The 19991-nt window shown below is 52.4% G+C and overlaps 1 protein-coding gene across 16 annotated transcripts in view; it reads right to left on the bottom strand.

Annotated features, from left to right (window-relative positions):
• The window catches only part of Inpp4a (inositol polyphosphate-4-phosphatase type I A), a 129015-nt gene that overhangs the window by 16153 nt on the left and 92871 nt on the right, over positions 1–19991 (bottom strand). For 3 of the 16 annotated variants that reach the window (XM_047523522.1, XM_047523518.1, XM_047523517.1), the window contains 10 exons: positions 18648–18665; positions 15208–15391; positions 13769–13987; positions 12527–12782; positions 9530–9562; positions 6020–6192; positions 4936–5059; positions 4051–4177; positions 3624–3764; positions 1873–1970 (listed from right to left, as the gene is read on the bottom strand). In XM_047523522.1, coding sequence (XP_047379478.1) covers positions 1873–1970; positions 3624–3764; positions 4051–4177; positions 4936–5059; positions 6020–6192; positions 9530–9562; positions 12527–12782; positions 13769–13987; positions 15208–15391; positions 18648–18665 — 1373 coding nt within the window. The remainder of the gene's footprint in view (positions 1–1872; positions 1971–3623; positions 3765–4050; positions 4178–4935; positions 5060–6019; positions 6193–9529; positions 9563–12526; positions 12783–13768; positions 13988–15207; positions 15392–18647; positions 18666–19991) is intronic. The other 13 variants (XM_047523529.1, XM_047523525.1, XM_047523523.1 and 10 more) reach the window with 9 other exon arrangements.

The following is a 19991-nucleotide window of genomic DNA, read 5'->3' as shown; positions in this document are numbered from 1 at the left end:
GCTCCAGGGGTGTTTACAGCCTCCCCTGCCCTGTCCTTGTGGGCACTGCCAATCTTTGGGACAGAGGGGGCCATTCCAAGGCAGCACCATTTTGCCACCCACTCGATCCCCCAGGTCATTGCTCACCATTCTGACTACCTGACAGATCACCAGGGACTCCTTGTCCACCAATCCAGAGCCAACCTGTACCCTCCTGCCCTCCTTCCAGCTCACCAGTGACTCCCTGTCTGGCCGCCCTGGCCGATCCCGGAGCATGTGGCTTCCTCCACGTTCCATTCTCAGACCTGTTCTCATCTGGCCGCTCAGTGAACTCGGCCACAGGGCTCCATTCAGGGATTCCACCCACACTTCCTGAGGGCCACAAGCCCAGGTCACACACTCAGAGAGGCTCGGCTCTCCCCTCGGCCTCTGTGCCGGAAGGCGTCACTCCTGCTGCTGTCTCTGCAACCTTCACCCAGCGCCAGACTCCCGCTCTCCTACCCCGTATATCCCTCTCTGGCTCTGAGGTGCTGGCTTCAAACCGTCCCTGCGGAACAGATCCTCAGTCTAGAACCTTCCTGACTACTTCCTCCCCTGCCCACGCCCATGACAGCACCAGGTGAGACTCAAGAGAGCAAAATGCAACCTCAGCTGATGTCCCACAGTCTCCCAGGCCACCCGTCACCTGCTCCTCCAGTTCAACCAGCACACTGTGAACCAGTGAAAAGGCAGCTGTCCCCAACCCTGCTTCCCACTGGAGCATGACCCAGCAAATGCACATGCCTCCAGCTGGCCCCAAGGTGGGTCCCTGGCCATAGTCCCTCCTAACAGGTGGCATCCTTCACCGCCCAAGCACACAGGCGCCCTTTCTTCATTAACGTGGGCTTTTCAGGGCTGCCGTGGGACTCGGTAGGGAACTGTGCGGGGCACCTGGCCCATCAGAGACCTGCAAATGCTCACGTTTTACTACCATTCCTCAACTCCACCATCCATCCTGCCTTCCCACAGAAAGTAAAGGGAGCCCACATCTCCCCAGCCCGTGTGTTCTTTCCTCTTTGGACCCCATTAGAGGAATCTGGCCTAACTCCAGGGCAGGATGGGTCTCCTTTAGCCCCGTGAGGGACCCCAGCAGCTGGAGGGGTGCCTGTGTTAGCAGCAGTGCACCTCAGAGCAGGTTAGGTCACATGCACCCTCCAGTCCTGACACGCTTTGTGCATAGCAGGTGCTCAGTGGGCTGGCTGGGTTGAGTTCGGGAGACGCTCACGTGTAAAGGTTGTGCTGTGCCCTGGGTTCCGGAGTTCTGCAGTCGCCAGAGATTTTCTCTGTAGCCCTCTCTCCACTGGGGGTAGAGCTGTGCCTCAGCAGAACAATGACCACTGCTGCCTCCAGGGGACACCACAACAGGGGCCATCTTGCCCCCAAACACCCAGCAAGGAGTATCTTGCCAACACCTTACTCTCAAGCACCACGGAGGAAGGCATGTGGGCAGCTCAGGCAGATCCCTGGCCAAGGGCACAAGTCCTGTCTGAGTCCCCACGTCCTACCAGCAGGCACGCAGCACCGTGTCTACCACCAAATGCAGTCACGAGCATCATGCTTCTGACAGCGTGTGGGAAAGCCCACATCATGCATGCTGGAAGAGGTGAGCAGGCGCTGCGGCACTGGGGGGCTGCATGATCAGGGGGTCTCTCTGGGTGGGATCTGAGCTTCCAGCAGGTGCAGAGGAGGCCACCCATGTGTGTGAGGGGTAAGGAAGGAGCAGCTCACCATGAGCACGCTCCCCCACACGTGGCAGCGGTGGCATCACGAAGGTCATAAGCAGAGAGGCGAGGTCGGACATAAAAGGTGGGCGACAGCAAGAGGCAGGGCCCCCATGAGTGAAGGAATACTCACAATCTTCAGGCAAAACTTCCTTAAACTGTTCAAAGTAGGAGTTTAATCGCACCAAACTCTCCACGTTGATAACTTCTTGTAAAGATGTATCACCAAACCTTGGGAAGTTAAGGGGACGCCGTTAGCTCATGTCACTTTCTTCCACACATGCACAATCGTATGAAAGCGAACACGTCGATTCTTTCTAATGTTCCTTGCTCATGTCTAAATTCTGAGCCACCTTCCTCCTCCTGAGCATGGAGTCACCTCTGTCGTGCTGGTGACCAGTCTGCATTCGGTCTGTGGACAGGAGTGGTCCTGTGCGTAGGAGATTATCAGAACACAACCCGTGCCAAACCAAGGGCTCAGAGGCCTGCCTGGCGTGGTGCGGGCACAGCCTCTCTGCCCCAGAGGTTAGGAGAGGGGACGGCAGTGAGGCCTGGCAGAGGAGTGAGGACGGCACTGTGCTCAGACCTGGAGTCACTCTGCTTCTGCTGAGTGAGTGATACCCACTGTCCCTCTGGGCTGACCCCAGGCCCTTACTGTCTCCCGGTCACAAAGGTTCACCTAAGCCCACCTGCATGCTTCAAGTATGTCTGTGCCAAATGCCTAGGGGAAGAGGGAGTGGATGCCACCTGCGGGAAGGTGGTCATTAAAAACTGTGGGCACCGAAGTCTGAGACCTGGGCTCCAGGCTCACCCTGCCATGTAGCCATGTTCCTGCTGTGTCCCTGAGCATCAGGCCTTTACAGGGTAGGTCTCCCCCTCATGGGTCACAGCCCATCTATCCCTGGAGCCCGTGATGGCCTTTCCTGTTTACCTGCTCCCTCGGGGGTCACCCCATCCCTGGGCCTGCAGACTCCTTTCCCTGTGAACTCTCTCTGCAGCTCATAAATAAGCCCAGCTGGCCAGTGTGCCAGGAGCAAATGAAGAAACCAAGCCAAGACGCTGCACCTCCACCTCTTTTGTCCCTGGTCTCCCCTCCTCCACTTGCCCTCTGCTGTGTCAGCTGGCCCTGCCTCAACAGCTGCGGTGTAGGGAACATCCCTGCACACCTGCAGCTGGGGTCCCAGTGGGAGGCCCACTTTCCCTGAGGTGGGCTCCTCTGACCTCAGAGGGGTCTGCTCCTGCCCTGGTGCCTCAGCCCAAGCCCAGCTCAGCATCTGCAGTGAACATGACCTCCTCCCTGCCAAGACTGTGCCAAGGCCCAGGCTGCTTTCTCCCCGCCAGGCCTGTGCTCAGCTTTTCTGGTCTGAGACCCCCCCAGTCCCTCCTCCACTTCCTGTCTAACACCCACTCATACTTCAACACCCACTTCAGGGGCTAGCACTGTAGCTCAGTGGTAGAGCACTTGCCTAGCATGTGTGAGGCCCTGGGTTTGGTTCCCCAGCACAGCAAAATACATACATACACACAAACCCACTTCAGCAAAATAAATAAACACCCACTTCAGGCACCACCCACCTCCTTCTCCTCTGCAAACCCTCTTAGTCCCTGTTGAGTGACCCGACTCAGGACCCATAACTCCCTGCATTTATCTTCATCATCATCTCCACACCTCTCTCCTACTGGCCCAAGTCACTGAGAATGGAGACCACATCTGGGTCATCTTTGTGTCCCTAGCACCAAACACAGTGCTGGGTCAGAGCTGGTGTGAAAGAGCCCTGGCTGAAGGAAGGAAGGATGCACTGGAGCCTGCAGATGGCAGTTCATCTTCCACCTCCTCTCCATGATCACTGCAGTCCCTCAGACGCCTGGGAGTGTGACACACACCTCTCGGCCAGTGTCTGCTGCTCATTGATGCCCACGTTGAAGAGGACAGGCTGCACCCGCAACAGCATGCCGCTCTGGATCTCCCGGGGCAGGGCATCAAACAGCGGGCCTGGCAGGGGGATCCGCACATTAAACCCATCGCTGGAGGAGAGCAGAGAGAAGAGCAGGGTGAGGCCCGGACACTGGAGGGCCGGACGGGGACCCCACACATGCCCCAACATGAGCCCTGGGCAGCCTGCTAGCTCAGTGATGTCCAAACCCCCAGCCAGACCTTTACAGGGGCAAAAGTTAACACGGGATACCTGGATCAGTGCTTTTAAGACAGTGAAAGAGAATAAAAATAAAAACAAGGAAGCGTGCATCCCATGAAATAAACATAAGTGAAAAATCGGCTCTAGCTTGAAGAATTCTGAATAAACATTTTTACCGATTTCCTGTGATGACGGGCAGCATGTCAGTTGATGCATTAGAAGTGGCCTGTGTGACTTTAAAGGTCACGTTCCTCAAGTCCATGATTCCAAGGCTCATGTCCTCCAGCATCGCCAGCTCCTCACCTGGACATAAGACACGGAAGGAGGCTATCAGGCAGAAGGGCCTGCCTCTCTTCCCACAGTGAGAGGCGACGAGCTCAGTGGGTAAGTGTGTGGACGGGGACTCCCTGAGCCCCTTCCCCTAGGACTCCCTGCTCTGTGAGTCAGCTGTGCTGTTGATCCCCATGTGGACATGACAGGTGCAGCTGGAGATGCACGCCATCCTTGTCCACCCTTTTGTGGTCCCACACATGTTGTGGGAGGGGAACAGAAGCACACGGAGCTCAGGAGGAGCACCAGCTCCAGAATGGAAAGAAACTGCAGGACGGCTTTGCTGCAGTCACCACTTCCAGGGCACTGGGCTGGATACCTATTCAGTGTCCTAGAGCTTCAGAGATTAACAAAGGCCTTTAAAAAGAAGCCCATTTTCACAGTCTAGAAGAAATCGAGGGAGAAGCGATCTGGAAGTCACTATTAACTCTGAGCTCTCCTGCCCTTTGACCCCACCCTCCTTCCGGTGGTTTGGAGGCTGCAGAACTGGGCTCTCCGTGCCTTCCTGCCACAGGTACTCTGCATACAAGGCGGAAACAACCAAACGCCCTGAAGGAAGGACCTGGCTAGAGAGTACTGTCCCTCCTCAACCAGAAAGATCTTCGAGGTACAGACCAAGCCCGTCACCACTGCTCGGACTTCCACCTGGCTCCTGCTCCCTTCTGATGCTGTCTGGGTTCGCGCTCGTATCTGGGGAGACGGGGGCCCGCTGCTCCCGGGCCGTGTCTCACCGTAGGTGCTCAGCAGACTCTCAAACTGCGCCAGCAGCCCGATGGTGTAGAGCTGCCGCAGGAAGCCGTCCTCGTGCAGGCAGTTCCTCAGCTTGATGACGAAGCCACAGATGAGGGCGGTCAGCTGTGGGGGCACGCGGGATGGGTGTGGCCGGCGCCGCTGCCCAGGCCGCAGTCCCCCCGCGTGAGCCCTGGGCCAAGTCCCTGTCTTCCACTGCTCAAGGGGCACAGCAGCACCTCTGGTCCCTCGCAGTGTGGTGGGGATGCCCTGGCTTAGGTCACAGTGGGCAGAGGCCATGGCGGGCAGGGCACAGAACACTGGGCTTGCTGACCTTTCACTCCCCAAGGTGGTTGGCTCAGTTTCTGACCTAACCTGCCTGGGGTTATTCCTGGGCTGGGAACTTCTGGAAGCCCAGAATCAACTCCCCTCAGTGAAAGGTTTTACCTTCTCACAGATCTACACCAGCTCTGGCCAGAAACTGAGTCAGTCACAACACAGAACAGAAGTGACAGAACGCGGCCCCTCAGCTTCCTCAGCAGGAGGTTTCTGTGGGATGAAACGGACCCCGGGCAAGGAAGAACCTGGGGAAGTGGAGGACCAGGCCCCTGTGCTGCTGCTCTAATCTGTGGGGCTAGATCACTGGCGTCTCTGAACATGACGCTCATCGCGACGCTTCTCTTCAGGGAAATCATTACACAGCTCCGCAGCCAGCCAGTAGGTGCCTGCTGCTTTAGGAATGAGAAACTGACTGTGCGGATGCAGACGTTCACGCTGCCCTGCTAAACCCCTCTGTAGGGAAAAGAAGGCAATGGCAGAGAGGCCTGTGCTGCCTGCCACCAGCTCGGTGCAGAGCCCACCTGCCCCTGCCAGCTCTTCAGGAGGAACACGCACTACGGATGGAGCAGCTTTCCTCCCATGCTGGAATCTGGCCTCTCTGTTAGGTCGGTTTAGAGAAAATCAGGCAGAAGAAATGTGGCCACGTGTGGTCTACACAGTGATGGGAGAAGAAGCAGGGCTTCCAGGCCTGTTCCTCGGGAGGTGGGAGGTGCCCGAGGCCACCCACGTGGCCCTCTCAGGGCTTACGGTTTGGCAGAAGACCACGTCCCGGCGGTACTGCAGGCTCAGGTAGGAGGCGATGGTGGGGGCGCTGTCCTGCATGAGCAGGAAGACCATGGCCTTCTTAGCCTTGTCGCTCATCATGGCCACGCAGTCAGTGAGGGTGGTCAGCAGCGGGTAAAGAGCCTCACTCCATTCACCTGGGCATGAGCGAAGAAGTTGATTAAAAAAAATATTTCGCAAAGTAGGTTCTGTAAAGTTAGTCAGTCGCCCACCTATTAGCCACTGCCCTGTCCTCCTCTTCTGCCCTAGGCCCCTTCTGACCCTCCTGGTCACCAGGATTCTCACCCTCAGCCCAGTCTTTCCAGTAACCTCAATCCCAGCTCTACTTGGGTGCTTCTTTCACGTGCCTGGTCTAAAATGACCGGGGACCACCCCTCAGCACTCAGAGATATCCTGTTGAGGAGAACAAGGGAGCTTCTCCAAGTCCTGAGGCGGCCGGGAAGGACTCTGCCTACAGAGGGCACCCTTCCCAGCACCACGGGCCCTCCGCCCGGCCGAGAACAACGCCCAGCGAGGAACTCTGTTCCCTCCCATCTCTTGACCCTGTCCTTCTGCAGCAAAGGACCAACTCTGCCGGCCTGCCTGGGCGTGCGGCTGTGCTGGATTCTCACCTCCCGTGCTCCTGCGCCCCTCCTTCTCTACTCGGTTTCTTCCCTGCTCCCCCACTCTCTGCCCAGGGCCAACTATTTCTAGTTTAGTTTTCTTTTAGAAATATAAGGAAACTTTGACCCTGGACCAGAACAACTTTTTAAAAACAGGACCTCAAGGGCAGTGGGCATCTTTGGCTCTTTCTTTCTTCCTATTTAGAAGGCATTTGAAAGAGAAGACATGCCCTCATCAGTTATATTTTTAACAGATCGCTGAGCCCAGAAATAGTTGTGTGCTCATCCCCACTTGGTGAGCCCAGCACAACAAACATGGCTCAAGGCAGTTGGATGGAAGTGGAAGCACCCGCCTTCTCAGGTTGGCCGGTGGCTGCTGAAGGCTCCAGGCTGCAGAGGGTCACTCTACCTTTGATAAACAGAATCTTATAGGCAGAGGGAGGGGGATGTGGCTGTGCTCTATCAAACCATCTGGCTAGCACTCTGTTGAGAAACTAAAGAGAGACACTTGGAACGTGCACAGGAACTTGTCCATACTCCGTGTTTGGTTAATGTGGATTAAACGCATATTAACTGCTCAAAGGTTGGGAACTATCTAACGATGCAGGCATGTTGTATGTGGACAAGGATTTATAACTGCAATGGAATAAAAAGCAGGCTTAAATTTAGAAAGTCGGCAGCAGAAAGGTCTCAGCACATAAGTCGTGGTGACAAAGAACACTGGACGAAGAAGTGGAAAATGTGAGTCGTGGGCCAGGCTGCTGCTGAGCAGTGGGGAGCAGCGGGCGGCCCTCTGCCCTCAGCCCCGGGAGCCTCTCCAGTAAAAGGCCAGCAGGGCTAGAGAACATCTGAGTCTTTTTCCCTCTGGGGTTCTCAGACACCAAGTGTTTTTCTTTGAAAAACTGTTAAATACATGACAATCATACCTAGGACCTATCAAAAATGGCCAACAGAAATTAGGTTTTACAAGCCAATGAGTTTGAGGAAAGATAGGCAGTCACAAAACTATTTTTCACAAAGAAATAAATGTGCTCAGAACAAATGTCAATTTTACTGTTTTCCCCATTATCATACAAATAATGTGCAAATATGATTATTTTAACCTGAAACCATTCAGGTTAAAATATAAGTGGTCTTAACTGACTTCAGATAACTATAAGGGGTTCTTTCAAATCCACATTCTGCTTTTGTACTTTTTGCTCATTAGGAAGGGAGAGAATAGGAATGTCTCCATACAGATCAAATACAGCTCTCTAGGGACGCTGGCCAGGGGACCACTTTTTGTCCATTTAACATCAACTGTGGAAAAGGCACCCAGGCTTCTGGAAACAACATGGCTGGCATAACCCAGGGAGAGGCCCTCCTGTCAGCCACTGTCTGTGTGCTGACTTCCTTTCAGGTTGATCAACTTCAGGAAGCCTGGAGTTGCGAGGAGCCCCTGAGTTTCTTATGTGCCACCTGCTTCTCTGGTCCTCACTGCTTAGGGTGGCCCCGGGACTTTATGCTTGAAGCTCAAGGGAGTGGGCTCAGTCCAAAGGCACTACCCTTCTGCCTGCTGTGGAGGCAGGCTGAGGACTGGAAACCCAGGGACAGAAATAAGGGAGAAGAACAAGGCCTGGGCCCAGGAGAAGCAGTGGAAGGAAGGACCAGGGTGAATGTCTGTCATCTACCAAGGCTCAGTGGCTGTGTGGAGGCGGCTGGGGTCTAAGACTTGCTCAAGGTCACACTGACTTTTTGGGAAAGAGAAACTGTGAAGGGGCTAAAAACAAACTGAAAGGGTATAGTCCACTGATAAACCAACTCCAGATGGGTTCTGGGGTTGCTGAAGGAGTCACCACAGTGAGCTTATTCATGGTGCTGTGTGAGCAGACAAGATCCATCAGCAGCTGCCAGGAAAGGCTCAGGAAAGCTTGCCATGATCAGTGTACTGTACTCTAGGGATAAAGTAAGTGTCCTGCCATCTTACATTCAGCTCCAGTGAAAAATATTCAATTATCAGACTGTAGCTCATTTTTGGAGTATAAGAAACAAATAAATTATATTATTTGGGGGCTCATGCACACTTTTGGGAAACCACAAGCCATATCCAGGAAGCTCAATATGAACTAGATCAGGGGTTGGCACACATTTTCTGTAAAGAATTAGACAATGAATATTTTAGGCTTTAAAGGACATAGGGTCTCTGTGGCAAGTAACTCAACACTGGCATTGACATACAAAGACAGCCAATGACAATGTGTGGACATGAATAGGTGGGCACAACTCATTTCCAAAAAAGCACTTACAAAGGCAGGCTGTGGACAGGATTTAGCTCAGAGCTAAACTCCTAGACGAGTTGGCCAACTCCTGAACCAGAACCAGAGCCGTAACACTGCACTTTACATGCAAAGGCAGCAGACTCCACTTCCAGGCTAATTTCAACAGAGGCCCATAGCTAGGTCTGATAAGATTGGTTTAAATCTAGCTCCAGGATGCAGAATGGTTACGAATGTTGCAACTTTCAGGTAGCCACATATTAACTGCGACTTCAGAGTCAAGCTTGCAAGTCAGGTGAGCACCCAGGAAGTATGACTTAAAAGTACGTAACAAGCCAGGTCACCCACTTCAGAAGCCAAAAGCACTGATCAACATTAATCATCTGCAAAGGTTTTAAGATGTAAGTTAAAAAAAAAAAAAAAAAATGCACGTAGTGTCCTCCACCAGGCCATGATTCCCTCAGCCCAACCAGTCCCTCACCAGACTTCACAACCAAGAACTACTTGGAAACATTTTCCCAACTATGGGAGCATAAACTAGTCTTGATCACTTAGTCACCAATGCTACCTGCATGTTAAAAAGACATCGGCAGGAGCCTTGAATGGAAAGCACGTACCTGGGCTGGACTCTTCAGGAGGGGGGCTGCAATCTGCACAGAAATGGAGGGCGACAGGGATGATTAAGGAGCGGCACACAGTTCAAACATAAGCAGCTCAATCTTAGAGCAGCTGCGTCAGCAGCTTGCAGTAAGGCAGCTACGGCACAGGAGAAGAGGTCTGGGCCCATGCCTCTTTCCTGGAGCCCGGGGCAGGTGCGCTGCTGCTCCGAGCTCTCTCCAGTGGTGAGCACGGGGTTCACCAGCACCAACACTCAGGTGGCTAATATGTCAACACCAAATGCTCTTCAGGATGGGTGGACCAACAATTACACTGTGATATGTGCCACAGAACAAAGCACCCACATCAATGACACGGTAGTGATGGAGCCCCACATTAGCTCACAACATCAAGTGAGAGAGACTGACCAGCAAATGGAGCATTTCCGAGTTGGAGCCCATGCCCTGACTTACTGGGTAAACCTACGTTCAAGAGCAACTTCTGCGACCTAAAACATTAAGACCCAGGAATGAAGCCCATGTACTAAAAAGAGCCCTAGGCCAAGCTTTCAGATTTAAACTACAGGAAAATCTGTGCAATTTGAGCAAGTATCTGATGAAGAGATTCTCCAGGTCTCCAAAGAATACCAATTTTCATTCCATTTCACCTTTACTGAGTCACACTGGGCTGCACTTATTTCAAATCACATTTCCCTTAACCCCCCTAAAATTCCTGGTTAACTGGGTGTGCCATCTGAGGGAAAAGAAGTTTGAAAAGGTATCACAGGAGTAAAACTTCATTTAATTTTGTGTCAGAAACTTGTCAATCAAAGGATGCTCTCAGGATATTACAAAGAGGCAGTTTCAGATTCCCCAAACCAGCCAGAATCAGTTTTAGGGAGACTTCTATACCTGCTGCCTAGTATTCTTCCTCTCTAATCATCATCAGATCTGGCTTCTTAAACTGGCAAAGGGGGCAGAAAAAATATGTATACATACATACATGTAGGGCCTTGGTGAAAGAGGAAAATGAAGGACCCAGGACAGGCAGATAGCTGGCATGAAAAGTGACGATGCCTTTAAAGGGGCAGAGTTGCTCTCACACAGTAGATCTGTTGGCATGAACACAACCAGCTCACTGGGCCCGAACGGGGGCTCCCGTGACTGGAAATGGCGTGGAAGTCATGGCAGCCAAGCTCTGGCACTGGACAGGCAGTGCACCACATGTATCACTCATGGTCTCATTCCTCTGGCCCCTTCATCACACTGGGGTCCTGTCTACACTGTAAAGGTTTCTCCGTTCACGACCACCCACAGCCACCTTGGTGGCACACGGTTTCTTACACTCTGAGTGCTGATCAGCAGAGTGAGGCTCTCTCAGGTGCATGCTTCACAACAGAGCTGATGCTGATGGCACAATGACAGTCAAGCCCTAAACAGTGCACAAATGCTCACTTAAGTAACTTTAGTACTGAATTTAAATGTGTTTATATTTAAACTACATCAGATGTGCCTAGAAAAAAAATGACATGTTATGGACATATAGCATCTTATTAAACAAATTGGCTCCTGAAGTTTTTAAAAAAGCCATCAAATTACTCTTTTTCTATCTGTAGAAAAATTTAAAATTACAAACAAGATTGTGTGTGTGTGTGTGTGTGTGTGCACATGCACGTACATGTGCTTGTGTGTTGCTGGGGATTGAACCCAGGGTCTCACGCATGCTAAGCAAGCACTCTACCACTGAGCTACATCCCCAGCTGCTATAAACAAGATAATGTTAAAGAGAAATAAGTAATGAACTTCCATAAAATTTTCAAGAGAAACACAATTTACATTTTTTTAAAAAAACCAACAACAAGAAAACAAGACCACAATACAGACGAATGTGTGCCATGACTCCATCACAGGTGTAGGAAGTTGAGGCCACAATCCCCCTTAGATGGAACAGTGGGTGACACAGATACTGCTAAACCAGAGGCCCAAGGGGGACAGAGCTCTGGAAACAGACTGCAGGTGGATTAAAGAGGCGAAGGCCTCGTACACAGAGGATTTACCAAGAGGCTCTGACAAAGGAGGGCAATTCTGCCTTGAATGGAAGGTGTCCAGTTGAGAATAAAGCTCTCATCACAGGAAGCCCAATCCTGGCACATCCTGGCCTGGTTCACATGGCCTAAAGCTCCCCAGGACAGCAAGCTGGCTCTAAGTCAGTTCTTAGCTGCCTGGCCCCAAACCCTCTCCAGCTTTTACAAGAAAGGGTGGGAGGCACCTGGGAGGCAGGAACAAGGACCCACTCGTTTAGAAAGCATGTGGTCCCCAGCTTTACCCTTCTCCTTGGGGCAGAGGGTCTGGTCATGCTCTGTGTCTCTGTGGACAGAAGACTGTTCTGAAGTGCACTTCTCACTCACTTCATGGCACTGTCTCACTCTATGGAAGGCCCATCTTGAAGGGTTGTGCTAAACAGGTAAACCTAACTCAGTCCCCCAGAGACCAACGCTTGGGGAACCTCCATCTGACTGAGCTACAAAGTCCCCAAGAAACAGGCTTCTGCTGTAAGAGTGCCCACCCAGGAACAGCAGGCTTTGGGCGAGTCTGCAGGGCCTGTGAACACTGCTCGCCCAGCAGTGACCCTGGAAGGCTCACCTTTCACTCTGTTCTACCAGTTCCTAAGTAAAAAAATCATACCAGGGAGGCATCTGCACCTCAGCCCCCTTCAACTTCTCAGGCTGGTTTACAAGCCTGAAAAGCCAGGGAGCCCAGCCCTTACTGCCTGGCAGCGTGACCCAGAGGGCCCGAGACTCTGCCTTTGGCAGAGATGCAGATTCACACGTGGGCTTCCACTGCATGGAAGGACAAGGGGAGCCTCAACCCTCCGGCCTGCTGCTCCGTGCACTGGGATGGCGCCCTCTGCCTGAGAGCCCTCCCTGCAGTCTGCCTGGGGCGGGGCATGGAGTTGGGGACACAGACAACAGAAGGGTGTGTGAGGCGACGGTGTGGGAAGCGTGGATGCATACGCACGTGTGCTCAGGTGAGGATGGCATGCAGCGGTGGGCATGGAGCAGGGGCATGGCGAGCAGGGGGCGTCACAGTGGGGGTCCTCCGGTCTGATCCAGTAGGCGTGGCTGTCCCTGTTACCTTTCTTGCTGGTGCAGCTGGCCGTGCAGGGGAGGACGTCCTCACAGCCCGCGCCGTGCAGACGCTCCTTCTGCAGCAGCTTGTCCACCCGCTGGATGATGCACTCCAGGCTCTTGTCTACATTCAGCCACACTTTCTCCTTCCAAACCAGGAGGCCAGTTTGGTCAGTCTCCCGATAAGAAAACCAGAACGACACAACCCGCCCCCACTCAGCCCAGCCCAGGCCATCATGCTCATTAGAACATCAAACACTGAGAAAGCGAGGCGACTGCTCATTCCCCATTAGCGTCTCATCTGCCTTCCAAGGAAAAATCAATGTCCTGTGAGCACTGTTTTGAAAGTCTGAGAGATGCTGTTGGTAAGTCAATGTAGGACAGCTTTCAGTGTCACCAGAAGGGTCACAGGGTCACAAAAGAGCCAATCTCTTCCCTCCTTCCTCCCCTGCAGGCTCCTACAATCATCAGGCACAGAGGACTGAGGTCTCTTTCTGATGGAAGGGGATGGAGACAGCTAGTCCTGGAGCTGGGGAGCTGGGGAGGAGATGGGGGCTGGGGGTGATTTGTGGAAACCACACAGACCACAGGACGCCAGTGCTAGAGGACCACGGTGCTGCTGATTAATAATTCAGCCCTTCACTCAGCAGTGCTTCAGATGACAACAACGAGCTGCACAGAGCCCGCCCTCGGGTTCTCGAGGGTCGGCAATGTGATGCAACACTGGGGCAGTAGCTGCAGTGCCCGAGTTGCCACACTTCTAGGAGGCGGAAGGGTGGGCAGAGATTGAAGAAGCAGGAGAGCCTCGTTGGTCTCAAGCAACTAGAGCCAGAGGACACAGCTGGCAGGGAGGGCAGGAAGACCTCCACCAGGACAGAGGCTCAGGGAAAAACCTACCTCCTTGCCAACCTGGGCTGAGACTGGCCCAGCACCCAACAGAGGTCTGCTGCCCATAAGTACACAGAGGCTTGAACAGTCTCTCTCCCTACATCAGGTGGCCCAAGAGCCATGTGGGAAGATAACCTGGAGTTAACCCTTTAGGGACAGTGGAGGGGAAGAGACTGGCAATAGGCTCTGTGGTTTGCAACTCAAGTTCAGCAGCAGGAAGACAGGCTGTGGGCAGCAGACTCACCCATTCCTCCTCGTGCCAGTCCACCTGCAAGGAAGATCTGCTGTTCCTCCCTGTCCACCTGGCCATGAGGGTGTCCTGGTCGTTCCGAAGCATCACCTGCTCCTCCTCAGTCGAGGTTGGGGAGGCCTTGGAGGCAATGTAGTCGGGACGTGCAGCATTCAGCCCATGGATGGAGTTGGCCAGCAGCTTGCAATCGCAGACCGTGACAAGCTGCCGGGTCTGCAGGTACATACAGACCAGAACTGCTGAGTCCTGAGCAAGGGCTGCAAGGCCTGCCTTCTGATGGAGGAAAGGGCTGGTGCCTAGCTTCTGCTCTCTCCACAGGGCCAAGCAACTAGAGAGCTGCCTCCCCCAGGATGTCTACGTGCAAAGGTCACAAAACACTCAGCAGGACTAAATCTCAGCAAGAACTTCCCAACAAGAATGGAGAACAGGAGGAAATGAGAGGAGACTGACACATCCTCTCAGACATTCTTTGACCTTGCCTGCCTCTGACACTGCTAGCTAGGGGAAGGGCCTTCCGAGAGTCCAGTGTCCCAGCTAACTTCCTGGGTTGCCCAGTCTACAGGAAGCAAGTCCTCAAAGTTCAGGTATTACTTTGATTCAATCACTGGAGACTTTTCACTTTGCCCCTCAGCATCTAAACCCAAAGTCCTGGGCTCAGACAGCTAGACTGTGGCACAGAATTTCTGGGTTTTGGAAAATTCTGTATGCTACGGGGGTAGAAATTTTAGAGTCGACAAAAACATCTTTCTTTTCCAGTGGATCTAATCATCTTTTTTTGCTGTGTGGACACACGTGAAGGATATAACACATTTTGATCAGAATGGCAGCTTGCACCCAGCAAAGCAAGTGCGGGTAGGGATATGTAATCAGAATGCGCATGTGTGTGCGTGCACATGCGTGTTCTGAGAGAGGGGCTGATAACATGAAAAAGCATTATCAAAAAGATCTGCTATCTCCACTCCTTTGCATGGACAAACATTTACATATTTTCTAAATGAGTTATGGTTAATTAGAATGGGCTTACTGGCTATATATAAGCCAATAGGATTATGAGGTTCCTTATGTCTGTATATTAGCTCAGTTTCCTTTTAAAAATTAAAGTACAATAGAAATATGTCAAAAAATGCTGATGAGACTGTCACTAAGAAAGCTGCGGATTGTATCAGCTCCCAACAAAATGAGCTCACGAACTTGCTGGGACACAGAGCAGCGTGAAGCAGCACCTGAGAGTCGCAATTTCTGGGCTAGTCCTGCCCTTGGCCCATCCAGCTCTGTGACCATGACCTAAAGACAGGTCATCCAAATATCACTGCCTTTGTGGCACACCTGGACCATCCTGGGGTATTCAGGGATGTCCAGAAACACAAAGGGACCCCTCCACCATACACACACACACACACACACACACACACACACACAGCAGTCTCTCCTACCTTGTCTGCCAAGATGGCAAGTGTCCTCTCAAGACCAGTGGCGGACCTGTCCTTGGCTGCCCTCGAGAGCCGCTCTGCGTAGTAACTAACTTGGGTTTTCAGGGTGTTGATCTGGGCAATGATCTCCTTGGCTCTGACGACATCCTGTGGTATGTAGATTATGGACTGGCAGCTAGATGATGTACTAGAAAGAATAAGAACAAATCCTAAGGGGTTGTCTTCAGTCTGAGGAGCATGGCAGCAGCATCCTAACCCTGGCCCACAGCTCACCCTAAAACAAGGAAGTCTACTACTCGGGTGTCTTTCTGTGCTATATTAGCTGCTGAAGGAACACCACCACAGGAAAAGGTTTTGGCCGGTCCTTTGTATCTGTGTGGATCTAATCATCTTTTCAAAGCCTAACATATTAAAACAGGACTATCTTTTATCTATATCTATACCTGTGTTTTTGCCATGTTATATGTATGTGTGTACAGACCCTGAAACATCGCACCCAGTAATCACCCCAATGATCAGAATCTTTACCTAAGAACTTCGTCTATCAACTTGTAAGCAGTTCTTAAGTACAGATCTGGGGTCCCCTTATGCCACAAAGGGTCAAGTTATCACACTGAAGTGAAAGACCACAGGTGATGGTGGACTTGGCCAAAGAAAATAAAACAATGACCACAACAAAAGCCCCAAACCTGCTTTTTCATTTAGCCAATCAGGAGAGCTAACTTTCTGTGCGCAGACCCACAGTTCTCCTCCCTCACATGCCTGATCCTGGTGAGTCCCCAGAAAACTGGGAGTCCTTTCCCTCGTCCCTTGCTTTGAAAATAATGTTCCACCAGAGGAAGAGGAAGAGGAAGTGAAGGTGCCAAGTCGGAGGCCAGGCCCAGCACCTCGATGGGTTTGAAAACCTGGTACTTCTTCCTTCCTACCTCCTTACCACTATGCAGCATGTCAATCTGGGAGTCTGATGTCAAAGGGACAGCCCAGCTGCTGCTCAGCAGAGCCAGGGTCCTCTGAGGGACCAACTCCACACGCCCTGGTACACAGGACTGGGTCAGTATCTTAGGAATTCCTAGGGGCAATGATAATTCCATGTCTCTTAGCTCAGATCCCAATCAATCAGTGTTGCAAGTTGTTTTTCAGACCACCTGGGAAGCCAAGGAAAGCGAAGAGTAACACAAGTAGCCAATACACGAGTCTCCTGAAATCTGAGGCTGTGAATTCTGGGTGGAATAGTGTCCCTTCCCTCCTGGAAAGAGGGGCCCTGACTGACTGACCCTTCAAGTTCTGAGGGAACAGTTCTCTCCTTTGAGTTCTGGGAACAAGGGAAGAGGGAGAAGACAGAGGGCACCACACCCTCCCTCACTTCCCCTGGAGATGAGGGATGCTGGGGCCTTTTCCAGGGAAAACCAAAGTGGTTAATGAGAAACTGCCGCTGCCCCTTCTCCTGCTGGACAATGGGGTGAACATGCAAGCACTGCAAACCAAAGCACCCCAGAAGGAACACCACCACCACAAGCCCACACACCACAAGGAAGAACGATGGATCTGCCAGAAGCCCATGCAGCAGACAGCGACTGAGCCTGTGTGGCATGAGTCAAGCCACAGCGCTGCATGCAGCGACCACCTTCCAACCTGCAATCGCTCTTCCAAATGAACAGCTGCCACTGAAGACAACTCAGTCCAGAAAATACACCTCCCGAGACAGAACGTCTGAACAATCTGTGCTTCCCAGGCCCTCCACTTTACGGAGCTACACCTTTGTGTGTGTGCCTGGTTGGGTGCACCCCCCGACTCAAGGCTGGGAGGAGAACCTCACCCCCACTCACCTGTGCACCAACAGTCACATTCTAATAACAACCCTTGGGACAGAGGCACAGGAAGTATGTGGCGAGGGTGAGAAGGGGAAAAACTCAAAGAGCAGCTGTTCAGGTGCTCAGGAACACGCAGGCACGTGTGCTCACTGACCTAGTTCTAAAACCAGGCGCCACAGGAAGAGGGGACGGTGCAAATGTTTTGTGGCTTTGCGACACATGCCTTAACAGGGAGTCCTAACTTGTGGGGAGTGACCTCTCAGTTCTGCTAACTACCCCGGGGTCCCGGAGTTTCCTGGGGCAGCCCCAGGAAGTGGTGTCCTCAGTGTGGCCCTTGGGCCTCACATTAGGCCCCAGCCCATAACCACTGACTCAGACCTACCCGGAGTGGGGATATGGGCTAAAATGAAGATGCCCCAGGAACTTAAGGGTGGACTGTTCTGGTAGGGTCAGAACTGGCTGGCTGGTCTGATGAGTGGCAGTCCCTCTGAACAGGAAGGGCAGGGCTGTCCCTGAAGAGACTGAACTCCTGAACCCTGCACAGAACAGAAGATGGGAGGTTGGGTGCTCTCTGATGGGAAGGGCTCCATACCTGTCTCAGGAATGTCCTGTTTGTGGGGAAAAGGGAGGTAGAGAGGCCGGGGTAACCAGGGCCAGGATGGACTACAGACAGTCTCTTCAGTTAAGAGGGAACGTGAAGAACTTTTCAGATAACTTCAGTTGGGACTTCCAAAGGGCAGCTGAGTCTTTGGCCCATTTCCCCAGTTGTCAGACCTAACCTGATGATCCCTACCCTCTGTCTGTACTGCAGGAAAGGGTGAGCCTTCAATGAGGCTGAGGCCCTGGTAGAGAGGAGGGAGGGAGGAGCAGAATCTAGAATCTACCCTCCCCAGGAGACCTCTACCCTTCCCCCCGGGAGAAGAGGCTTCCTCAGGGGAAAGTCTGGGTGTGGGGTGTCCCCAGGACTTCCTACTGTCAGATGCTCCCAGCAGAGCCCCTACACCTCACGCAGGGTCCAACCACGGCCCAGAGCCTCACAGATAATTTGCTCCAAAGGAGCAGGCGCTCCACAGAAAGCACCAGTACAAAGGCCCTGTTCCTGTCTGGGACTGGGGTTGTGGAGGGGAACCCTAGTTGCAGACTTGGTGGCTTCTGGCTGCCACTGAATTATCTGGTGGAAAGAGTCACTCAGTTGTAGGTCTGCCCACAAGGGGTAAAACTGATCCAAGGAACATCCTTTTAAAAGTCTGCCCAAGTAAGTACCATGGAAATGTAAGCTAGCTTCATTCGTGTAAGAGGTGGGAATGAAGCGAAAACTCAAAAGATCCTTGTAAGACACAAAGGGATTCCCAGCCTTACCCATGGGCCCCTGCTGGGCCTGGGACCCTGTCTCAGAATTTGGGCAGCACTAAACTGCTGCCAGCTTTGAAAGGTGAACTGTCTCCTGCAGACTGGCTATTCATCATCAAAGCACGTTGCAGTTGGAAGGAGAGCACCTCCACAGGGCGTGAACTGCAGCCCAGGTGGCACTGCGGGTGAAGCGGTGCCCTGGGCAGGGCAGGGGACAGCACAGGCTCTCTCTGCATGAAAGCAAGACCCAAACAGACACTCTCTCCACGACAGAAAACTCACCAACACTCCTCAAAACTGCTAAAGAAAAAAAAAAAAAAACCGAAATGAAATATTAGCAGATCGTTAGCAAACACCAAATGCAAAATTAAAAATTAAAAAGCCAAGTTATTTATTTTATCAAAATACTTAAAATTATTTGTTGAAGCCCAACTACAGGAATGATAAACTTAAGAGCCCACCGTGCTCATTCCCCGAAGCAACTCAAGCCCAGGACACAGTCCACTGAGGAGCAAGGTTGGCCTGCATCCAAGGAAAGCTCAAACAATGAAAACCCTGTCTGCAAGTGACTTTATGACACTGGTAGGAAATTAAATGGGAAAGTGTATTATAGGCTTGAAAAACACTGCAGAACACTTTGGGAAATAAAGTCTGAAGTGAACATGCAGAGTAGTCAAGTGTCAACATTGACCTTCCTGGGACAGGGACAGTCCAGTGGCCCCGTCTGACTAGCCACACAGATGAATGAGCTCTCTGCTCCAGGGCCCCAGGCCATCTCAGCTTGCACACACTCTCTCCACACGGCAACATGCAATGGCGCAACAGACACGCTTTCTGGCCAGCTGTGCGGAGCTGCGGTGGGCACAGAAGCTTCGTCTTCTTCCAGCTCTCCAAAGGAACGCTGGGGATAGTGAATGCTGGGGCAGATCTTGTCACCTGGTTTGTTTGCACAAGGAAGTGCCTTTGGTGGGGCAGAGTCAAGGTCGAGGAGGCTGGGTGGGGGCCTCCCAGAGAATGGTGAACCCCTCATGCTGACCCCAGCCCTTCCTGGCTTCTCCTTCTCCTATCTCCAGGACCACTCTGCACAGGCTGGCCCCAGGCACCTGCATATATGTCTCAAGGGTGACTTCTCAGAGTGCACTCCCCGCTCAGCCATCCAGGCTCAACTTGGTGACACTCAAGTCATCAGTCTCCGGACACCCTTGGTCACTGATCTAAACTTTCTCCCCCTCCCTGATCTAGTCCATGGTCAATTTTCTCCAGCGATGTTGCGACTCCTGGCCATGGCAGCAGTGGGCAACGGCCCCCTGGCTCCCATGTGCATTTAAGCTCTTCTCCCCGCCGCCCCCTGACCACTTGTGGGACTCTCCAGATGCTCCCTGGGTCTCTGCTTCACTTGGCCTCGACCTATCTCAACTGATTAAGTTCAGACCTTTCAATATCACAGCAGAGATTTCCCCCAATACTTCATTTTGTTATCTCCCACCTCAAAATCCTCTCTGCAACCCCATCCGCTCTTCCTGTCCCCACTGGGCTGAACTGTATGGTCCTGCCTCTACATCTTCTCCAGAAGCCACTCCACCAGTATTCTCTTCTGCTCCAGTAATGTGTCTGCCCTACTGGCCT

Source organism: Sciurus carolinensis, chromosome 13 (assembly GCF_902686445.1).
Source record: "Sciurus carolinensis chromosome 13, mSciCar1.2, whole genome shotgun sequence".
Lineage (NCBI taxonomy): Eukaryota > Metazoa > Chordata > Mammalia > Rodentia > Sciuridae > Sciurus > Sciurus carolinensis.
The sequence above is the reverse complement of the archived record's forward strand: the minus strand, read 5'-3'. Positions and strand labels throughout refer to the sequence as shown.